The sequence below is a fragment of the Salmo salar genome, chromosome 11 (assembly GCF_965601325.2).
Source record: "Salmo salar chromosome 11, fSalSal1, whole genome shotgun sequence".
Lineage (NCBI taxonomy): Eukaryota > Metazoa > Chordata > Actinopteri > Salmoniformes > Salmonidae > Salmo > Salmo salar.
In genome coordinates this window covers 84227502-84251842 of record NC_138301.1, presented here as the reverse complement: position 1 = coordinate 84251842, position 24341 = coordinate 84227502, and the positions used below count along the sequence as shown (strand labels likewise).

General features: G+C 42.1%; 1 protein-coding gene across 2 annotated transcripts in view; it reads right to left on the bottom strand.

The window, feature by feature from the left end:
- Positions 1–24341, bottom strand: part of LOC106562973 (fibrinogen C domain-containing protein 1) — a 254379-nt gene that overhangs the window by 114164 nt on the left and 115874 nt on the right. For both annotated transcript variants that reach the window (XM_014128131.3, XM_014128128.3), the window contains one exon: positions 23466–23602. In XM_014128131.3, the coding sequence (XP_013983606.1) occupies positions 23466–23602 (137 nt within the window). The remainder of the gene's footprint in view (positions 1–23465; positions 23603–24341) is intronic.

The window sequence follows — 24341 nt, the reverse complement described above, 5'->3', positions numbered from 1 at the left end:
CGCTTTTTTTACGAGAAAAATGGCATAATTGATTTTAAACAGCGGTTGACATGCTTCGAAGTTCGGAAATGGAATATTTAGAATTTTTTTGTCACGAAATGCGCCATGCTCGTCACCCTTATTTACCCTTTCGGATAGTGTCTTGAACGCACGAAACAAAACGCCGCTATTTGGATATAACAATGGATTATTTGGGACCAAACCAACATTTGTTATTGAAGTAGAAGTCCTGGGAGTGCATTCTGACGAAGAACAGCAAAGGTAATAACATTTTTCTTATAGTAAATCTGACTTTGGTGAGTGCTAAACTTGCTGGGTGTCTAAATAGCTAGCCCTGTGATGCCGGGCTATCTACTTAGAATATTGCAAAATGTGCTTTCACCGAAAAGCTATTTTAAAATCGGACATAGTGAGTGCATAGAGGAGTTCTGTATCTATAATTCTTAAAATAATTGTTATGTTTTTTGTGAACGTTTATCGTGAGTAATTTAGTAAATTCACCGGCAGTGTTCGGTGGGAATGCTAGTCACATGCTAGTCACATGCTAATGTAAAAAGCTGGTTTTTGATATAAATATGAACTTGATTGAACAAAACATGCATGTATTGTATAACATAATGTCCTAGGGTTGTCATCTGATGAAGATCATCAAAGGTTAGTGCTGCATTTAGCTGTGGTTTGGGTTTATGTGACATTATATGCTAGCTTGAAAAATGGGTGTCTGATTATTTCTGGCTGGGTACTCTGCTGACATAATCTAATGTTTTGCTTTCGTTGTAAAGCCTTTTTGAAATCGGACAGTGTGGTTAGATTAACGAGAGTCTTGTCTTTAAAATGGTGTAAAATAGTCATATGTTTGAAAAATTGAAGTTTTAGCATTTTTGAGGTATTTGAATATCGCGCCACGGGATTACACTGGCTGTTGAGTAGGTGGGACGCAAGCGTCCCACGTAGCTCATAGAGGTTAAAGGAGGAACCACTGTAGATACTTTACTTAGTACAGCTAATCAGCCGTACCAGTGATTGTCCAGGAGGTGAGCTTCTCGATTCTACCTCGTGTTGATATTCAGAGTTCGAACCACTTTGGATGTGAGCTGCAGCTGGACGCCTCTCTGGTCTCAATGTTAATTTCTTTACCAATCATTTATTGCACTCTGGTCGAAAGGGACAGTTCCGTCAGGCTGATACGCTCTCTGACCTCACTCCGGGCGTGGCTACTTTCTATGCAAAGTTTACAGCAGACAAATGATCTCTTATGTCTCTTAAATTCACATTCCTATCTTAACATAAATACTTCCATATTTTTTCATATTTCATACACGACGTTAAAGATGGCGACTTTGTACATGTAGTGTATATACTTTTCAAGTTACAGTATTTCCTTTGACACTTATAATGACATCACAAAATAACAACCCATACGGCATTATTATTCTATAGCTCTGACCATTCCCCACATTCTCTATTTGGAATATTGTTCCAGCATTCACTTTTTAACGTGTTAAAGTTTCAGCAGGAAAAGTCTCTGTGTAGAGAAAGACACATTCCTGTGTGAATTTGGAGAGGGATGTTCTCTGGATCTCCTCTCCTTTAATTTACAACAGGGCGTGAGGTGTCAACCCGCCCCCACATGACTGGTTGTGTTCAAGTCTTTACTATAAAGCCCATAAATGTCATGGATGTGCACATCCAAGAGAGTCCCTCTGTATGTGTAGGCCATGTGTCTGATTCTGTCTGGCCAAAAAGCATATGTGTTGAACCATCATAATTATAATGCAAATATCCACCTCGTGGCACTGTACTGTAATTCTGCTCAGACCCAACTTTGCTATTTTGTGATTCTTTTGGAGTTGATCTTTTTTGCACAAAATGTATCTGCTATGATTACATTTGATCGACAATAACTTTTGGTCATCAGATTCCGGCTTCGACCCATCTGCACCGGGCTCTTTGTGGAATCCCAGCCAAATTTCTGGGCTGTACAAGAGGGAAAAAAGGCAGGGTGTTCTTTACTGGAAGCCTCTCCAACATAATCCAGGTAGAGTCAGGCATTCCCTAGGGCAGCTGTCTAGGCCCCTTACATTTTTCAATCTTTACTAATGACCTACCACTGGCTCTGAGTAAAGCCTGTGTGTCTATCTATGCTGATGACTCAACACTATACACGCCAGCTTCCACAGCAAGTGAAATCACTGCAACAGTTCAGAATGGACGACAAGAAATAAGTTAGTCCTAAATATTTCAAAAACTAAAAGCATTGTATTTGGGACAAATCACTCACTAAATCCTAAACTTGAACTAAATCTTGTAATGAATAATGTGGAAATTGGGCAAGTTGAGGAAACCAAGCTGCTTGGAGTAGACCTGGATTGTAAACTGTCATGGTCAAAATATATTGATGCAACAGTAGCTAAGATGGGTAGAAGTCTGTCCATAATAAAGTGTTTCTCTGCTTTCTTGACAACATTATCAACAAGGCGGTTCCTACCGGCCCTAGTTTTGTCATACCTGGACTACTGTCCAGTCATGTGGTCATATGCCACAAAGAGAGACTTACAATTGCCTCAGAACAGGGCATCATGGCTGGCCCTTTAATGTACACAGAGAGTTAACATTAATAATATATATGTCAGTCTCTCCTGGCTCAAAGTGGAGAGATTGACTTCATCACTACTTGTATTAGTGAGAAATATTGGCATGTTGAATGCACCGAGTTGTCTTTTTAAACAGCTAGCACACAGCTCAGACACCCATGCATACCCCACAGACATGCTGCCAGAGGTCTCTTCACAGTCCCCAAGTCCAGAACAGACTATGGGAGGTGCACAGCACTACATGGAACTTTATTCCTCATGCAAGCAGTAAAATCAGATTAAAAATTGATAAAAATACACCTTATGGAACAGCGAGGACTGTGAAGAGACAAACATAGGCACAGACACAGCATACACTCACACGATAAAATATGCACTATACACACATGTACACATAGATTTTGTGTTGTAGATATGTGGTAGTAGAGTGGTGGCCTAAGCGCACACACACACTGAAATATGTTGTGAAATGTAACAAAACATTTTTTTTTAATTGTATATAATTGCCTTAATTGAGCTGGAAACCAGGAAGAGTAGCAGTTAATGGGGATCCATAATAAATACAAATACACACGCTATTTGCATACCACCCAACAGATCCATAGACGAAGCAATTTCAATTGCACTCAACACTGCCCTCACCCACCTAGATATGAGGGATACCTATGTGAGAATGCTGTTAATTGACTACAGCTCAGCGTTCAACACCATTGTCTCCTCCAAGCTTGTCACCAAGCTGGGGACCCTGGGACTGAACACCTCTCTCTGTAACTGGATCCGGGTCTTCCTGACAGGCTGAACCCAGGTGGTGAGGATAGGCAACATCCCCTCAGCCACACTGACCTTCAACACGGGGGACCCACAGCGGTCTGTGCTTAGTCCCCTCCTGTACTCTCTTTTCAGCCACAACTGCGTGGCCACGCACTACTCCAACACCATCATCAAGTTTGCTGATGACACGACAGTGGTAGGCCTGATCAATGTCTTTAAGACCAAGGAGCTAATAGTGGATTACAGGAAACGGGGGTCAGGCACGCCCCCATCCACATCGACGGGGCTGCAGTGGAGTTGGGCGAGATCACTAAGGACTTAAAATGGTCCACACACAAACACATACAGTGAGGGGGGAAAAGTATTTGATCCCCTACTGATTTTGTACGTTTGCCCACTGACAAAGAAATGATCAGTCTATAATTTTAATGGTGGGTTTATTTTAACAGTGAGAGACAGAATAACAACAACAAAAAATCCAGAAAAATGCATGTCAAAAATGTTATAAATTGATTTGCATTTTAATGAGGGAAATAAGTATTTGACCCCCTATCAATCAGAAAGATTTCTGGCTCCCAGGTGTCTTTTATACAGGTAATGAGCTGAGATTAGGAGCATACTCTTAAAGGGAGTGCTCCTAATCTCAGTTTGTTACCTGTATAAAAGACACCTGTCCACAGAAGCAATCAATCAATCAGATTCCAAACTCTCCACCATGGCCAAGACCAAAGAGCTCTCCAAGGATGTCAGGGACAAGATTGTAGACCTACACAAGGCTGGAATGGGCTACAAGACCATCGCCAAGCAGCTTGGTGAGAAGGTGACAACAGTTGGTGCGATTATTCGCAAATGGAAGACACACAATAGAACTGTCAATCTCCCTCGGTCTGGGGCTCCATGCAAGATCTCACCTTGTGGAGTTGCAATGATCATGAGAACGGTGAGGAATCAGCCCAGAACTACAAGGGAGGATCCTGCACGCGCGCACACTGAGCGGATCAACGTGCGTCTACCCTTCGCCGAGAGGCGTGGGTAACCCGCTGAACCCCACTCGTGATAGGGATTGGGGATTGCAATTATTTCCCATGAACGTGGAATTCCCAGTAAGCACGGGTCATAAGCTCACGTTGATTAAGTCCCTGCCCTTTGTATACAGCGCCCATCGCTACTACCGATTGGATGGTTTAGTGAGGACCTCGGTTCGGCCCTGCAGAGGTTGGTCACGGCCCTGGCGGAGCACCGAGAATCTTCACAAGGTCCTTTGCTGTTGTTCTGGGATTGATTTGCACTTTTCGCACCAAAGTATGTTCATCTCTAGGAGACAGAACGCGCCACCTTCCTGAGTGGTATGACGGCTGCGTGGTCCCATGGTGTTTATACTTGCATACTATTGTTTGCACAGATGAACATGGTACCTTCAGGCGTTTGGAAATTGCTCCCAAGGATGAACCAGACTTGTGGAGATCTACAATTGTTTTTCTGAGGTCTTGGCTGATTACTTTTGATTTTCCCATGATGTCAAAGAAAGAGGCACTGAATTTGAAGGTAGGCCTTGAAATACATCCATAGGTACACCTCCAATTGACTCAAATTATGTCAATAAGGCCTATCAGAAGCTTCTAAAGCCATGACATAATTTTCTGGAATTTTCCAAGCTTTTTAAAGGCACAGTCAATTTAGTGTATGTAAACTTCTGACCCACTGGAATTGTGATACAGTGAATTATAAGTGAAATAATCTGCCTGTAAACAATTGTTGGAAAAATTACTTGTGTCATGCACAAAGTAGATGTCCTAACCACTTGCCAAACTATAGTTTGTTAACAAGAAATTTGTGGAGTGGTTGAAAAACGAGTTTTAATGACTCCAACCTAAGTGTATGTAAACTTCCGACTTCAACTGTAGAACCGTTTTTTTGTGGTTCTTTTCAGAGCCATTATGGAGAATGGTTCTATAAAGAAACTTCCTCAACCTGAAAGATTTTTGTAGATCCTTTTGATTCTCATATAGAGTTTTTTTTTCCATAGGTGTGATTATTGTCTTAATTGATAAGTTGAATCACGTGAGCAACCGCTGAAACAGCTGGGAATACATGAGGAGAAAATTGAGAACCACAAACTGATTTAGTCAACTGCTCTCAATTGACACAATACCAATGATAGACACAATACCAGATTTCTGCATTAATGTATCATAAATTTTGATCTGATCTTCATCTTAGTCACAACAATAGACAAACACAGTGTGCTTAGCCTCTCTTGGGCAGGTGGGACGCTACCGTCCCACCCACGGTTCACACTATTCAACAGCCAGTGAAAAATCAGAGCGCCAAATTCAAAACCACAAAATGTCATAATTCAAAGTTCTCAAACATACGACTATTTTACACCATTTTAAAGGTACACTTCTCCTTAATGTAACCACATTGTCCGATTTCAAAAAGGCTTTACGGCGAAAGCATAAAGTTAGATTATGTTAGGACAGTTCCAACACAAGAAAAACCACACAGCCATTTTCCTAGCAAGGACAGGCGTCACAAAAACCAGCTAAAATTATGCACCAACCTTTGACGATCTTCATCAGATGACACTCCTAGGACATCATGTTACACAATACATGCATTTTTTTGTTCGATCAAGTTGATATTTATATCCAAAAACAGCATTATACATTGGCGCGTGGTGTTCAGAAAATATTTTGCCTCCAATACTGCCGGTGAATCAGCACAACAATTTACAACAATACTCATCATAAACGTTGATAAAATATTAAACTGTTATTCAAAGAATTATAGATAAACATCTCCTTAATGCAACCGCTGTGACAGATTTTAAAAAAAGCTTCACGGCGAAAGCACACTTTGCAATAATCTGAGCACTGCACTCAGAAAAAGACATCAAGCAATACAGATTCCCGCCATTTTGGAGTCATCTAAAATCATAAATAGCATTAGAAATATTCACTTACCTTTGATGATCTTCATCAGAAGGCACTTCCAGGAATCCCAGGTTCACAATAAATGTTGTTTTGTTCGATAAAGTCCATAATTTATGTCCAAATACCTCCTTGTTGTTAGCGCGTTCAGTAAGCTACTCCAAGTGTAGGAAGCGCGGCCAAAACGTCATGACAAAACGTCAAAAAAAGTTATATTTACATTCGTTCAAACATGTCAAACGTTGTATAGCATCAATCTTTAGGGCCTTTTTAACCTAGAACTTCAATAATATTCCAACCGGACGATTCCAATGTCTTGAAAAACGTTTTGGAACACAGCTACCCCTCACGTAAACACGCGCTAATGAACTCATGTGCTTTCCTGAGTCAACAACTTACAACTTCCTTTGTTCGCTCTCTGTTCACCATAGAAGCCTCAAACAACATTCTAAAGACTGTTGACATCTAGTGGAAGCCTTAGGAAGTGCAAAATGAACCCTAAGTCACTGTGTGTTGGATAGGCAAGGACTTGAAAGGACTACAAGCACCAGATTTCCCACTTCCTGGTTAGATTCTTCTCAGGTTTTCGCCTGCCATATGAGTTCTGTTATACTCACAGACATAATTCAAACAGTTTTATAAACTTCAGAGTGTATTTTATCCAAATCCACTAATAATATGCATATTATAGTTCCTGGGCCCGCGTAGTAGGCCGATTAATTTGGGTACGTTTTTCATCCGGCCGTGAAAATACTGCCCCCCTAAGGAATTTGAAATGGTTTATACTTTTAAGTACATTTAAGTACATATACATAAGTACATTTTAGCTCATCCTCCACATACAACACCCGTTCCACCAGTCACATTCTGTCAAAGCTCCCCAAAGCATACACATCCCTGGGTCGCTCGTCTTTTCAGTTGGAATTGCTATAATAAATAAATAGCTATTCCATTTACTTTTGATACCTAAGTATATTTAAAATCCAATACTTTAGACTTTTACTTAAGTAATATTTTACTGGGTGACTTTCACTTTTACTTGAGTAATTTTCCCTTAAGGTATCTTTACTTTTACTCAAGTATGACAATTGAGTACTTTTTCCAACACTGTGTAAAGATGAGCACTGGACAGGATGTGAGTGATTTTTATCGGAATGGGACAGGAAGGTTATAAAACTGTTGCGGGATCAGGACAGTACGGGGTAAAATCTGACAGGACAAGACAGGACAGGAAGGAATATTCACCCCTGTGTCAACCTCTAATGTAAACTATATTTCATCTTCAATTGTATATTTCATCTTCATCTTTAATTGAAAACAAAAATACATTTGCACAATGAGCACTTGTTGTTTGTCAAATACATTCTTGTTAGCTATCTTGCAGCTTTAACGATGACATCCATCAAATCACCTCAAAACAAGACCTGATATCAAGAACAAGATATTCACAAAAACTTTATTTAACTAGTTAAGAACAAATTCTTATTTACAATGACAGCCTAGGAACAGTGGGTTACCTGCCTTGTTCAAGGGCAGAACAACAGATTTGTACCTTGTCAGCTCGGGGATTTGAACTTGCAACTGTTCGGTTACTAGTCCAACACTCTAACCACTAGGCTACACTGCTGCCCCAATAATGTGCATGCATCTTTTACATTTTGTTGTCAGCTAACCCATTTATGGTGAATAATTTCTATCCTGATGGGAGGGGTCTCTTCCAGGATGACAATGCCCCCATCCACATGGCACAAGTGGTGACTGAATGGTTTGATGAGCATGAAATTGATGTAAATCATATGCCATAGCTTTCTCAGTCACCAGATCTCAACCCAATTGAACACTTATGGGAGATTCTGGAGCGACGCCTGAGACAGCGTTTTTCACCACCATCAACAAAACACCAAATTATGGAATTTCATGTGGAAGAATGGTGTTGCAACCATCTAATATAGTTCCAGAGACGGCTTATTAAGACACTCTATGTTGGTATTTCCTTTATTTTGGAAATAACCTGTATATTCTTTAACAAAACATCCCACTCTCCCAATTCTACTCATTAATAATCACTTTGGCCACTTAGCCTATACCGTGAGAGTAGAGAGCCACCCCCCACCCGTTCCCTGGTCCCTGAACCAGATTTAGCTACTTGCTAGCTAGCTGCCCTGTCTGCAACAGTGAATCACTGAGTTGGTGACCTGAATGGGCTCGCGCACAGGCACGCGCACACACACACACCCTGACTTGGTCTCCTGCTCAGCAATATGGCCTATCCTCCTCTCTTTGATTGCCTATTGACCCTGGAGCCGGTGTGTGTGATCCCCAGAGCCATGGGGCCAATGCCCCACACATACACTGATTGTTTCCCCTCACAGACCATTACTGTCTCTGGTTGGCCGGTGGTTTAGAAGCCGGTGGAGGGATTGAGGGTGAGTGTACGTGATTTTGTGTGTGTGTGTGCGTGCGTGCGTGCGTGCGTGCGTGTGTGCGTGGATGGATGGATGGATGGATGTGTGTTGGTGTGCTTTCCATTCAAGCGTGTGTGCAAGAGTGTGTGCATTTATTGGGGTGACTGGACTCTTTCCGCTTCAGGCCAAGCTAGCTATCCCCTTTCCCTTTCCTTTCATTGATGCGTAAAACCAAAGAATGCAGAAACATGTAGCATAGAGCCGAATAAAACGGACAACAGCTCTTGCTTCCTCTCCACCTCCCTCTCCATCTCATGCTTACTCATACATGCAAACCCAATGGATTCCTTCCTCTCCACTGCAAAGATAGAATACAGGAGGGAAAAAAATGTATAAATAAAAACAAGCAATGGGGGTTTCAACAAGCTTTGGGGTCCAGGGATAAACTGCTCACTTGTATTATCTGTGAAGATGGCCAAACAGCCATCCAGTCAAAAGTACAGAATGTAGGCTTAGTTCAAATCAAGTGTACTGTACTGTGTGTGTGTGTGTGTGTGTGTGTGTGTGTGTGTGTGTGTGTGTGTGTGTGTGTGGTCTGAAAGAGTGTGTGCTAGTCTGGTATTACACTCTGCCTTGGACCTTAGCTGTCGGTCAATCAAGAGGGAGGTTCAACCTTCTCCCACTCAATCCCCCCTCTCCCGCCTCCTCCTCCTTCTCCATCCTATTCAATCCATCCTCCAACCTTAGACACAACCTAACGTCTACAGCAGGGTCAGCCAGTAGACGGCTGCTGGCAGGATATAGCCTAAGCAATAAGAGTGTGGGCATGTTCGACATTGCAGACGATTTTAAAACCTCTACAGGATCGGTGGGTCCCCCGCGGGACGGTTGAGCTAATGTAGGCTAATGTGATTAGTATGAGGTTGTAAGTAACAAGAATATTTCCCAGGACATGGACATTTCTGATATTGGCAGAAAGCTTAAATTCTTCTTAATCTAACTGCACTGTCCAATTTACAGTAGCCATTACAGAATACCATACTATTGTTTGAGGAGAGTGCACATTTACGAACTTGAAAGTGAATTAATAAACCAATTAGGCACATAAAAATCTGTCTTTCTGCTCCTGATCATGGCAGTTAAGCTTGTTATCCCTGGTAGGCTGTCATTGTAAATAAGAATTTGTTCTTAACTGACTTGCCTAGTTAAATAAAGTTTAAATATGACCAAGTGATATACTGTATGTTGAGGCTCTTGTTCATATCTTTGATCATGACACTGGTGAGGAGGAGGGAGGCCAGGAAACTGACAGTAAAGATGCATTAGAGGAGGAAGTGTCAGAAGTTGAAGACAACATAGAATATGATCCCGACCAGGAGACAACCGATGTGGAACAATCCAGTGATCAGGAGGAGGGCCCTGCTGAGGTTGTTGTTACATTCCGGTCAAAGAATGGGAATTTGTCCTGGTCTTCATCCCCACCTGAGAGGAGAGGTCGGCTGTCGGCTGAAAATGTTATCAGGATGACCCCAGGGCCAACGAGATACGCCATATCCCGGGTTGATGACATAAAATCCTGCTTAGAACTGTTCCTGACAGAGTCCATTGAAACGCGTTTACAAAGACAACTGGAGGAGGTCGACCCGACAGATGTCCAAGCATAAGTGGGTCTCTTGATTTTGGCTGGTGTGTACAGATCCAGAAATGAATCGGCCACCAGTTTATGGGATGCAAAGTCTGGTCGGGAAATGTATCATGCTACTATGTCATTCCAGACATTTCACGTGTTGTCACGGGTTATTCGGTTCGACAACCGTGATACAAGCCCAGGCCGCCGTCAACAAGTCAAGCTGGCAGCGATCAGAGAGGTTTGGCACAAGTGGGTGGAGAGCCTGCCACTCATCTATAACCCAAGTCCAGACATCACAGTGGATGAGCATCTGGTCGCTTTTAGGGGACGTCTAAATATGGAATAAAAAATATAGGCACCATGTGATGCCAGGACAAGTTATGCCTGGAACATGCAGGTTTACACCGGGAAACCTGCTGACTGTGTTCCCGAAAGGAACCAGGGGAAGCGGGTGGCCCTGAAAATGACTGCTGGCCTCCAGGGGCACAACATAACATGTGACAATTTCTTCATCTCATATACTCTTGGTCAGGAGCTACTCCAAAAAAAAAGGACCATGTGGTGGGGACGGTCAGAAGGAACAAGCGTGAGTTGCCTCCTGCCTTGCTCACTACCAAGGACAGGGATCGTTTTTCCTCTGAATTTGCCGTCACCGATACACACACTCTTGTGTCCTACTACCCGAAAAAAAAGAAGAATGTGCTCCTGATGACAACTCCATACAGGCATGCCGCTGTGAGTACCAGAGAGGACAAGAAGCTTAACGCTGTCCTGGATTACAACAGAAACAAAGGGGGAGTTGACAACCTTGATAAGGTATGTTACTTTTTATCTTTCAAGTCTCATGTTCTATTACCAGATTGTTTTACATTTTAGTCATTTAGCAGACACTCTTATCCAGAGCGACTTACAGTAGTGAATACATACATTTCATTTCATGCATTTTTTTTTGTACTGGCCCCCCGTGGGAATCGAACCCACTACCCTGGCGTTGCACACACCATGCTCTACCAACTGAGCCACAGGGAAGCCCAATTTTATCTGCACCATTAAAATAAGACATGTCGTTGTTTGGTGAAATGCTCATTGAATTTGTGAACAATATGGAGTTAAATTCTATGCATTTGAATATGTAAATGTTTTAGATGTGATAAATTAAAACAACACTTTGATACAATTCTTCACATGTTACTACGCAAGCCATGAAGTATCACTTGCATGTACTCATTATTTTATTTACTGATTGTTGCACTTTTGCAGGTTACTGGCACATACTCTTGTAAGAGGATGAAGGCACGTTGGCCCATGGTGGTGTTCTTCAACATCCTAGATGTGTCGGCCTACAACACATTTGTGGTGTGGATTGAGGTGATTCCAGGCTGGAAGCAGGGGAAATTCTTCAAGAGGAGACTATTCCTAGAAGAGTTTGGGGAAAGCCATGGTGACACCCCTCATTCAAAGGCACCAACACCTTCCTCGAACACCATCCTCTGCTGGATTGGTGAGAGATATACAAGGGCCAGAAGCAAGATCTACGGCCGCCAGAGACAGAAGAGACAAAATGAAGAGGTGCAATATGTGTGCACCAAGAGATGTCAAAATGAGCATTATGTTCCATAAATGCAGTGCATATATTTGCAAGGCACATGCAGCAACCACCACGTATTGTCCAACTTGTACATGAGAGCACACAAAATGTAACCACCATTGATTGATAGATTGTGAACATTTTCATGGTTTTGTTACTGTTAGTAATAATGTTATTGTTACTGTTGTTCTTTAATGTGTTCAGACATTCATTTTGTAATATGGTAAAGTTTTCATGTGTAGTTTTGGGCCGATGTCCTTTCTTTACTATTAAAATCATACCGGTCAGTTTTGACCGGGAACACAACAGATGTTATTTTGTGCCACTATTTAAAAAATTGAAATGGTTTAAAAACAAATGTCCTTGTTAAACTTTGACGCAAAGTAGTCTGTGATAAATAGCACAACATGTTTCACCTGAGTATTTGTTATAGTCAAAATAATCCATCCGTTATTCTTGATTTACTCAAAAACGAGTTGTATGAGCTCAGTTAAGTAAGTAAGTAAGCATTTCACTGTAAGGTTGTATTCGGCGCATGTGACTAATACAATTTGATTTGATTTGATCAATGATGCCTACAGGCCATAAATTGCAAATGGAAGTTCAAAATGTGTAATGTTCACAAGAACTTAAGTTGGTAAAAAAGATCTAACACAACATCAGGTGATAATATATTGATGATTATGGATTTATAATCAGCTATAATGGGGGCGGTCATTTTGGACCGGGAACACAGAATTAATTAAGATGAAACAAACACAACAGGGGGGTTATCCTTAGATATATTCTCCAGACATGTATAGAGGCAATTGTTGATATGTTGTCAAATTTAGATTCTACATAACATTTTCTTTGGAAATATGCGGCACAAAAGGTTTGTCTTAACTAAATGAAACCAAAATATTTAGGCTGACTTCATCCAGTGTGCAGAAAAATAAATGTGTGGTATTTGCAAATATTCAGATATATAATTAGATATAGAATAATTTGCATGTTTTAAAACAATATTTCAGAAATGTAGTAACACAAAAAAGTATTATATTGGTGTCTATATTCAACTGGTTTGTTGCCTATTAGGGTGAGGTGCCTCGCCTAATACAAAATGTAGAATGATGACTGAGTGTTCCAGAACTGAGAGAGAGCGCGAGAGAGCGCAAGAGAGAGCGCGAGAGAGCGAGAGAGGAGAGAGAGAGAGGGGTGAAAGAGAGAGAAAGATAGAGTAATGATCCAGGGGCTGTTTCTTAATATCTTTTTTTGATTTGCAGTTTTCTCGGTGAATGTTCTGACTTGATCCAGATTCCCTGTTATACGTTTTGGAGATTAATTCTTTATTTTGAGCTCTTCTACATGCTCGACAAAGCCAAACATTGTGGCATTCAAAGGTAAAAAATTGTTCTCCAACAGTGTACTAAACAAATCAAGCTGCAAGAAAATAAGAACGTTAGTTAACTATGCCACCAGCTCACAATATAGGTAAATGCTGTCAGACTTTTTCACAATAGACCTGAAATGCGAGAATCATTTGATTGTCAATTGCACTGCAATGGATTCCATGGTGTACATTTTGCTTATTTAAAATGGAGGCATTTCAGATTAGCAAACAATACTTATCGCTCAAAAGCGCCTAGCTCTCTCTCTCTCTCTCTCTCCTCTCTCTCTCTCTCTCTCTCTCTCTCTCCTCTCTCTCTCTCTCTCTCTCTCTCTCTCCCCCCCATCCATCCATCCATCCATCCATCCATCCACCCCTCCATCTCTGGATCACTGAGAGAAGTTCACTCATAATGTCATATTTGATACTGAGGGATCCTGATAGTTTGTTAAGTGGGGATTTGTTGTCTTGAGCCCTTTATCGTCTAATTAAGTTAGGCCTGGCATTTCCAACCAAAATGACACCAATCAGGGGGTAAATGTCAACCAAAACTGGCAGCAGAGTCATTGGATGACAAACTCCCAATTAAACCTGAGAAACAACAAAAGATGGGGAATTAAGCTATTAGGAGAACATCACTTTTATCCAGTATTCTACAATGTTCTCTCAATGTTCTCTCCCCAATCAAATCTATATTCTGACGTCACTGTTTCCACGAGAGACACCATGTTGATCGATAGTTCATTGATGATGTTTATACTCCATCTTTTCATCTACAAACTCACCCAGACGTATACAGTATGTGTTTTTTATGAAGCCTCTAACATATGCTGTGTCCCTGGCTACATCCCAAATATTTGTCCAAAAGTAGTGCTTGCACTACACATGAAATAGGGTGCCGTTTGGAACAAAAACACATTGACAAGCTCTTTTTAGGGTAACTGATCTGGGATGTGATCTATTATGACAGCTTGCCAATAGATGACATGCTTTACAATACATTGTGCCTTTTTCATAGCCTTACTCTGTCTCTCTACACAGTACTGTATGTAGGGTCTTCAAAGTGAATGGGAGAGAAGGGCAAGTCATTCTGAACACAAACAACGCAAAATGAAACCTTTTTCACACTATTGTGCCGACCCCCAAACAAACAGCAAATATGTTGGACGCGTAACCAGGCCAGTACAGCTTAGTTTGGCACGGCTCGGCTCAGTAGTGTGGAAAGCCGTTAACTGTAGAAAGAGGTTACATCACAAATGGCACCATATTCCCTACATAGTGCACTGCTTTTGACCAAAGCCCTATTTGCACTAAATTGGCAATTGTATGCCATTTGGGAGGCAGGGAGAGACACTAACAAAGACACACTGTCCGCAAATGAATTTTTCAACCCTGTAGAGCGTCCACCTTCCCAACACCTGCTCAAGGGGATATCCCATTGACCTAATCACATTAAGCTGCTAGTAATCTCTGCATTAAGTTAAGGCTCCTTAACAAGCTGAGATAAGCCTTTCAGCAGGCTAGCTTTCTGTTTTTCTGTCATCTGTCGGCCTATTTGTCTGTCTGTCCACTACCTCACACACAGAGAGAGAGAAGAGAAAGAGTGAGATACATAACTGCGCTATGATTCTGTACTATTCTTTCAGAAGTGTGCTATCTGCCCAATCCCTCTCTCCCCTCTGCTAAACTCCCTCCTTTTCTTCCCTACCTCCTAACTCCAACCTTCTCTCCCTTACATCCCTTTCCCCTCTCCTCCTAACTCCATCTCTGAGGCCCCCCAGTGTATTTCCCATGTTGCTGGACAGGCCAGTGATAGATAGGAAATGTGCATGTTTGATGTTTAATCAACAGATTATATAATTACCATACTCTATCATCACTGAGGAGTGTATGAGCCTGCATACAAAACAGAGAGAGTCAGAGACAGAGAGAGAGAGAGGGAGACAGACAGACCGATAGACAGAGACAGAGCAGGTATAAAAGTAGGCATAAGAAGGAGGGGAAGCAAGGGAAAGAACTGCACCAGGTTGTGTATGTAAGCCCTGTTTCTGCCTTCCTCTGTCAAAGGGTATAGAATAGAGAGGATATTGTTGTGTATGTGCTGCTGTGTTAATGCTAGCTAGCTCCACAGTGGCAGGCCAACGGCTAATAGTGGTTGTTTCACAAAGGTCACGTCAGCCAGTGCCTGTGATAACACTAAACACACAGAGGACAGGCTTTCTCTCACACACTGGCTCCAAGCTTATCTGGCCTATTTCCTCATGGCTAGGGGGACTCTCCCCAGTCACTCACAAACACAGAGGTACACACGAACGCACGCACAGCTGTATCACGATGCTTACAGAAAAACATACATAATTTAATCATGTGATTTTTCACGTTTTGCACATGTGAAACCATGTGTTTTTGGAACACTTCCCATATGATATTTCACATGACGTTTCACATGTGAAATCATACAAAACTGTGTTTTTTAAACACTTAACATGTGATCATATTTACCTTGACCTTTCATATGTGATTTAAACACTTCACATGAGATTTCACAGGTGACACCCTGCAAAAATCTTGAGTCATTATGATACAAACACAGTGCTTTTAACTTACATATTTGACCATGTTTAGTTATAGATAAATTGTCATTCAACATGTTCTTAACTGGGATTTCAACTCACAACCTCTTAGTTGACGGCATTCCGATCTACCTGCTATGCCCCCATGTCTGTGTCAGCAATAGGTTTCACCTGTATTCTCAGCTTTATTAAACATACACTAAAGAATTTTTAAAATATTTAACATAGTGATTCAGGAGTAACATTAAAACAGAATAATATGACCCATCAACATTAGACATCTACTGTATATAGAAAATCCTCAAATTGCTGAAACAAGTAAATTAAATCAATGATGAGAGAATAGCAGTGGAGGCTGCTGAGGGGAGGACGGCTCATAATAATGGCTGGATTTTACAGACGCGAGATCATGTGCTTTTTCCATAAGGGAAGGGATAAGCAGATAACCCTTTACCTGACCTCCATTCCCATTTTCTACTCCCCTTAAAATGTGATTAATTATGTTTTATGCGCTGTCTGTTACTCATTCTTTCTCTCTTTCCAAGTTTCTGTTCCTCCCCCATCTACCTGTCTACCCACCACCAGTACACATCAGAGTGTAACAACAAACAGGCAGGGATAATGCAAAACACCATTAGGTCTCTGTGCCTCTGTGCTAGACATCGCTATCATACTGTGTATACAGGACTTCTGCAAGGTGCAACACAGGACTGCTGCAAGGTACAATACAAGCACCCAAACAAACACTCGACAACTACCCTAGACCTGATTTTTATAGCAGGGCTTTCATATGGGGTTATGGGTGTATAGAAAGTAAGCATATTTAGGATGGAAATAAACTGAACATTAGCTCAGTACAGCAATGAACAGCCATTTTGTCAACAAAAAAAACAACATCAGAACGATTACAGAATGAAATCTTTACTTTTCCCTCCCTCCCACATAAACAGACAGACATACATCCGAATCCATCAAGGATGGTGTTTTCTTTTTTTCAAAACCAATAAACTAACTGGGTATGCATTATTGACGAGAATGCAAGTGGTTCCAAATGCACTCTGACTCCAAATCGAAAGTGCTACAAAACTGCACACAATCATACATTGAATCTCAAACTTTTACATTTCAGTTCTTAGCAGAATTTAATATTTTAGAGTGATTGTGGTGCTTTTTTGATAAAAGCATATTTTCGATAATGCAGCACTCTGATAGATCTGATCCCATCCATTATTAAAACAGCATTCATTTTTAGTCTCCTCCTTTTAGCAACTAAAATAATAATAATCACATATACTACACTAAGACCTAATCCATTCCAATGGCAGTACTTGATATTCCAGGCTATAACCACTGAAACACAGATGTAGCTGAATGTGAATAAGGCAGCATCAGGACCAGTCCTTGCCGTTCTGCTGCTCTAGGCGAGACCAAAAATATTTTTCCGCTATGATCGGCTTGTCACTAATGTACGGATACAAACTTGAAACCGCTGATCATGACAATCGGGTGAAACTCCTGGACAACAGTTGTGACTGACCATTCTATATTGTCCATTTTACTTTGACCTGTCCTGTTTTTAGGATATGTTGTTTGTTAACATCTTATTTGATTGGGTACCGTTTAGCTTGGGCTATTTAATCGGAGAAACCTGCATGATGTTAAAAGTGTTTTTCTCATTACATCGTCATACATTGTATCTCCGCCCTGTAGGATACAGAAAAGGCCACATACTCTTTTTACCATATCCTATATCTGCTACATCATTTATGTTCGATTATCTTTTGGACGGAACGCTGCATCGATTGGTCTCTCCAACAGCAAAGCAAAATATGTTGCACCTATATCATCAGCGCTCACCTAAAAAGCCCATATGCCAATGGTTGACAGAAGTTGTCATTGTTTTTGGGAAGAATTATGTGAAGTCTTATGTGTTGTTGTTGGAGGTGCGTCTTGGTCAGTTTAGCTCAGAAAATGGCGCACTCGTCAATCTGCTGCCGTAAGCGGCTGCCTAATTCTGCCAATTGAGCGGGCCGGCCGTGGGCACCATTTCCTGACTGATACATGTCTGTCCCTATACACATCACTCTGTCTAACGCCCTCCACCCTTTACACTGCACACTTCACTGCACCTTTACACTGCACACTTCACACAGAGAACACTAAAGAGAGAGGGAGATGGATGGAACGAGAGAGAGAGGGAGATGGAGGGGAAGGACATAAAGACAGCAAAATAAATGTGGACAGACGGTAGGAATTCAGGAATAAGACGTAAAAGAGTGAAAGAGAAGGACCAAGCAGGGCTGTGAGAACCAATCAGGGCAGTGTGAGGTACAGTGAGAGGAAAACAGGGAGAGAGAAATGGGAGAAAGGCAGCGAGAGATAGACAAGCAATAAAAAAGCAAATAAGGGAGAGAAGCTGAGAGGGAGAGAGGGGAGGCGGAGAGAGAAGAAGAGAAGCAGGGAGAGGTACATGTGACAGGTCCTCTCTCCCCCTGGTCTAACAGAGTGTATTTTATCTGTCGCCATCTTTCCTAACATACAGGTTGTGAGACAGACAGGCCACTCTCTGTGTCCCTGGTCTGTCGCATGAGAGAAAGGAGAAATACTGCGGCAATTACCCCAAAGAGCCTTCTACATTCCCTTCGCCAGCTCAACCCTCTCACTCTCCCTTTCTCCTTTTCTCTCTTTCTCTCCTCTGCAGTCCTCTTTCACCTCTCACTCCTTCTCTTCTGTCTTCCCCCATCCTTGTCGTCCACCTCGCTCTCTCTCTGAAATGTAAGGTCTCTCCCGCTCTCTCATACTTTTCTCTCTCTCTCTTGCCCCCCCCTCTCTCTATCTCTTTTAGTAAGAGCCTAAAGATGGTAATGAGGTAAAAAGTGTCAAACCTTGAAGGACAAAAATATTCCCTTTTCCTCTGTCATGTTCCCTCCTGAGAAACCAGGGCTGAAGCAAGTATGTCACTAGTATAGAAATAATAGATAAACCTGTCTAGAATTCATGACAACATATTTCACACAGATAGATACTTTGGAACTGTGCAACCCTGAGAAATACTGTATGTTTGTATTACAAAAAAAAAAAGGTAAATGGTGAATCCTTATTTTGAAGAGTGAGACATTCCACTGGATACCCTGCAGTGTGTTTGCTGGCTGTGAAGTTTGAGGGTTTTGATAGTGAATCTTGCAGTGGAATGTGACAATAGTTTATTTTCTTGTGGGAAATGCTGGGGAAAAGTTCATTGTTTTCACATTTTCTGGCCGTGTGGTTGGTCGACTGGAAGAATGGAATGGCCATCACAGCCCCCAGCTATAAATCATCCCCAAATGTCTATTACATAAAGCTGTAATGCTAGGAAACACACACACACACACACACACACACACACACACACACACACACACACACACACACACACACACACACACACACACACACACACACACACACACACACACACACACACACACACACACACACACACACACATTGTATACCATCAATCTCATGTGTTCTGCACTGAACTTAAACGCGGACATAAAGATGTGAACACAAAAATGATAGAAGGCTGCTGTGACTGAACACACAGGGCATCTCCTCTTGTGCTAAAATCTCTCTAATACTAAACACTAGGGAGGGCTATCTGCTGTAGTTGGCCTATACAGTGTGACATTACTTTAAATGGCACCCTATTCCCTACTTTTGACAAGAGTCATATGGGCCCGGATCACAAGGAGTGCAATATGTAGGGAACACAGCCATTTGGGACATATCCAAAGCTCCCTCTCCCACTCTCTACTCCCAGCACTATCACACAGCAGACTGGCCTGACCTTATCACAAGACGAAGAGCCCTATTCAATCACCAGCACTAACCAGCCCTGTGGAAAAGGTCACCATAACACTGCGCTTCTGCAGCCCGGGGAGAAAAGCCATATTTTAACTGACTTATGTGGAGGACATGGGTGCTAACATTCTTGTAGTGCCAAGGAGACTGATGTTTTGAGCCGTGCTGGATACTGGAACGTGGTTAGAAGGTGTGATGCAAAAGGCCCTAGAATTTCAATACCATAGTTGATTCAACACCTCACGTCCCCTCCCTTATTATCTCTGTAGACTACAGCCTCCCCCAGTACCCTCTAGAACTTTATTCTCTCTACTCCGTCTCTCTCTAGAGATCCCAACCTTCTTTCTCTGAAGATATTTGTCCTCCCTCCCTCCCTCCCTCCCTCCCTCCCTCCCTCCCCTCCCTCCCTCCCTCTTCAAGCCCCTCTCTGTGTGTGCCTTAGTCTCAGTAGGGCTGCTCTGTTTGAGTGAACGGCAGCATATGGCTCATTCCTTATGTAAGCCCACGTCTCTCTGTACCTGTTACAGACAGTCCTAACTCTCGTTGGATCTCACCTCTGGGCTGTTAATGACCCGGAGGTGTTAACCATTATGAATAGACAGGGAGACAGACAGGAGATGAGATGCTGTCTGTTAAGGTCTCAGCAATTAGGCTGTGACATTGGCAAATTTAGAATGAGTTGATTCTTAAACGTTTCATGCGAAGAACAGCATGCATAGAGGCATACATTTGGTAAATTGAACAACCAAGTACACACACATAGACTGTGTAAGGCAGACTTGCTGACAGTGACTGACGCACGCACACACACATACACACACAAACACACCAACATGGAAAGATACACACCCAGATACAGACTGATGGTTGGCTGTACTCCATCATGCTGTGTCAAGCACTCTGTCACAGGAGGCTATGACCTTGCTTGTGTAAGGCACGCTCGCTGACAGTGACACACACACATATGCACGCACACACGCACACACACACGCACCGTGTGTCTGTCATTAACTTGAGTAGAGCAGAGTCCGCGTTTGGCAGAGTTGAGAAGGTTATTGGTATAGGGACTAACTCAGACAGCACAGTCTCTCCGTGATGGTGGACAATGGGCCCGGCAAACAAATATCCTAAACTGTCCCCATCTGGTCTTTGTGCGTGTGTCTTTGTGATTTTTGTGATTTTTGTGTGTGTATGTGTGTGTGTGTGTGTGTGTGTGTGTGTGTGTGTGTGTGTGTGTGTGTGTGTGTGTGTGTGTGTGTGTGTGTGTGTGTAGTAAGTGTGTAGGAACAGCCAAAGCGCTGCAGGCTATAGATGATTTACAAAGCAGATAAAGTATTAGTTCCTTATAAGAGCTCCACTCTCGTCTCCCTAAGGACCACTACAGCTCAGAACAAGAGAGAAAAATGGGCACTACACCGCACACTGACACACTGCATACACACACTGAACCGAATAAACTACACACACATACACTAATATTAACAGGACACACATAAAGAGAATACAAAAAGTACATGCACGCACACACACACACACACGCACAGTAAAGCTAGATGAACACGGCTTATGTCTCCCATCAGAAAACTATATAGATCTAGTGTTTCTGTGACAGCGTTTTTAGATGTAGTAGTTCTGTGACAGTGATTGGGTCCCAAATGGGACCCTATTCTTTATAAAGTGATATACTTTTGACCAGGGCCTCAGGAGCCCTTGTCAAAAGAAGTGCACAACAAAGGGATGTAGTGCATTTGGGAGGTAGCCAATGTTTTCAGATCTAATAGATCTGTGACACTGTGTTTGTTCACCTCGCTGTCTCTACCGTTCTAATCCTCTATGTGGGATAGCTGTCCAAAGATTCAATCTCACAGAACAGCTCACAAAAAACACTCTTGTATAGACCCAGCTACACAAGAGTGTTTGATCGCTTAAAACCAAACAACTCCGCAAAACACAAACAACCTAACACTTAATTTTGTCCTATCCTGTATTTGGATATCAAATCCTTATATATATATATATATATGTTTTAACTAGGCAAGTCAGTCAAATAAGAACAAATTCTTATTTACAATGACAGCCTACGCCAGCCAAAACCAGGCCAATTGCACACTCCCAATCACAGCCGGGAAGCGATGCAGCCTGGATTTGAACCAGGGACTACAGTGACTTCTCTTACAGTGAGATGTAGACTGCTGCGCCTTAGACCACTGCGCTACTCGGGATATGAATAGGAGACCAGTGTCTTCCCCTTCGACAACAAACAACTAAACATTCAATTCCATTCTAACTTAATCATATCCTACTGTATTTGGATATCAAATCCTTATCAAAAGCCTATCACAGGAAGACAAGTGAAAATAAACAACTTAACATTCTAGTGTCACAACAAGCAGAGCCATGTGTCTTTGAGAGTCTCACAGTGGCAAATTGGGTTGTACATTTAAATCTGTGGCTGAGTATGTCTATCTGGTTTATAAACTACTGAGTGAAGTGCTGAGTAGCTGTCACGCTAGATTTTTGGGGGGAACAGATGAGTCAATGCCTACTGTGACACAAGGACCCACAGCCTGTGTAATACCTCCCCATTACTCTATATGCACCTTCTCATATCTACCTAATAGATGCTCTCAATCTCTCACTCCCCCTATTCAATTCCCAACTCTCTCTCTCTCTCTCTTTCTTTCACCCTGTTCAATTATTTCATTCTCCTTTGAATACTAATTTCTCTCTCTCTCTCTCTCTCTCTCTCTCTCTCTCTCTCTCTCTCTCTCTCTCTCTCTCTCTCTCTCTCTCTCTCTCTCTCTCTCTCTCTCTCTCTCTCTCTCTCTCTCTCTCTCTCTCTCTCGTAGATGGATATCTAGTAGTTATGTATCTCCTTCTCGCCTGCGTTCTCAGGCACTGTTCCATTGTTTTTTTTTCAGCTCTACACACTGTGTAAGGTCTAAAGTTAAACAAGCAATCTAATCGCAGCTCATTTCTTCCACTTTGGTTTTTCTATATAGACAAGTCTGCTAGGGTGCATGCAGTGCTGGATTTTAATCATGAGGAGTGTTGAAGAAAACAATTTTTGTACTCTGGAGATCCAAAAGATTGGTGAAATGAAATGTATGTTGCAGTCTGGGACAGTTTTAATTAAGAGCATTCCACACTGAATGATTCTTATTTTAGTGTGGCTTGACAGATATAATTTGTTAGAGTAAATCCAATTTAAAACAAAGGTAGTCGTAATAAACCAAAGGTAATAATAATAAAAAGCATTTCATTACCTTTTAGCTCTGGAGTTTTTCATTTTGATTACCAAGCCCAAAAAAGTGCAAAGAAGGAGAAAGATGGGAGAGAGACTGTGTCTGTTGTGGATGAATAAGAAAACTATTGGAGTGCTTGAGGATATAAATGCCTGTGTTTCTTCTATTCTAATGCAGACACCAGACCGTTCCACTCATGAGTGTGTGTCATGTGAGTGTGTGTTCTTCCCTGTATGCGTTCCTCTCTCTCTCTGTGTGTGTGTGTGTGTGTGTGTGTGTGTGTGTGTGTGTGTGTGTGTGTGTGTGTGGGTGTGTGTGTGTGTGTGTGTGTGTGTGTGTGTGCCCTCTACGAGTGTGCCTCTGAATGTGTGTGTGGTTTTCTTGAGCGTGTGTGTGTGTGTGCTCGTGCGCTTGTGTGTGCCTCGGATTCTGTGTGTGTGCCTTTGCATGTGTGCCTCTGAATGTGTGTGTGGTTTTCTTGAGCGAGCGTGTGTGTGTGTACAGTATGACTCACCGTCCAGCCCCCTCCGTCCGTGGTCATGTCACAGTAGACCTGGAAGCCGGAGGGGTAGTGAGTGGGAAACACAGAGTAGATGCCATCCTCCCTCTGCCCGTTAGCATACAGATCACCACAGTCACGAGGACGAGAGCCTAGAGATAGGGAGAAAGGGAGGGAGACGGAGAGAGCGAGAGATGCAGAAGGGAAGAGAAAAAGACAAAGAGACGAAGACAAACAAAAATCTATCAGTTGGAATTCTAGCTGGACAGTAAAACAAGTGGCTAAAACATTACGTAAGAGCACACAAAGAGAAATGAGAGAGATGAAGAGAACATTCGACTAGACTTCTTATAGCCTTATACTGTGGACATATCAAATCAAATGTTATTAGTCACATGCGCCAAATACACCTTACAGTGAAATGCTTACTTACGAGCCCCTAACCAACAATGCAGTTAAAAAAAATACAGATAAGAATAAGGGATAAAAGTAACAAGTAATTAAAGAGCAGCAGTAAAATAACAAAAGTGAGACTATATACAGGGGGGTACTGATACAGAGGTAGTATGTACATGTAGCTAGAGTTATTAGCAGGTATATCTCGCTGGTCACCCCCAAAACCAATTGTTCCTTCGGCCGCCTCTCCTTCCAGTTCTCTGCTGCCAATGACTGGAACGAACTGCAAAAATCACTAAAGCTGGCCTCCCTCACTAGCTTTAAGCACCAGCTGTCAGAGCAGCTCACAGATCACTACACCTGTACATAGCACCTGTACATAGCTCATCTGTAAATACCCCATCCAATCTACCTCATCCCCATACTGCATTTATTTATTTATTTATCTTGCTCCTTTGCACCCCAGTATCTCTACTTGCACATTCATCTTCTGCA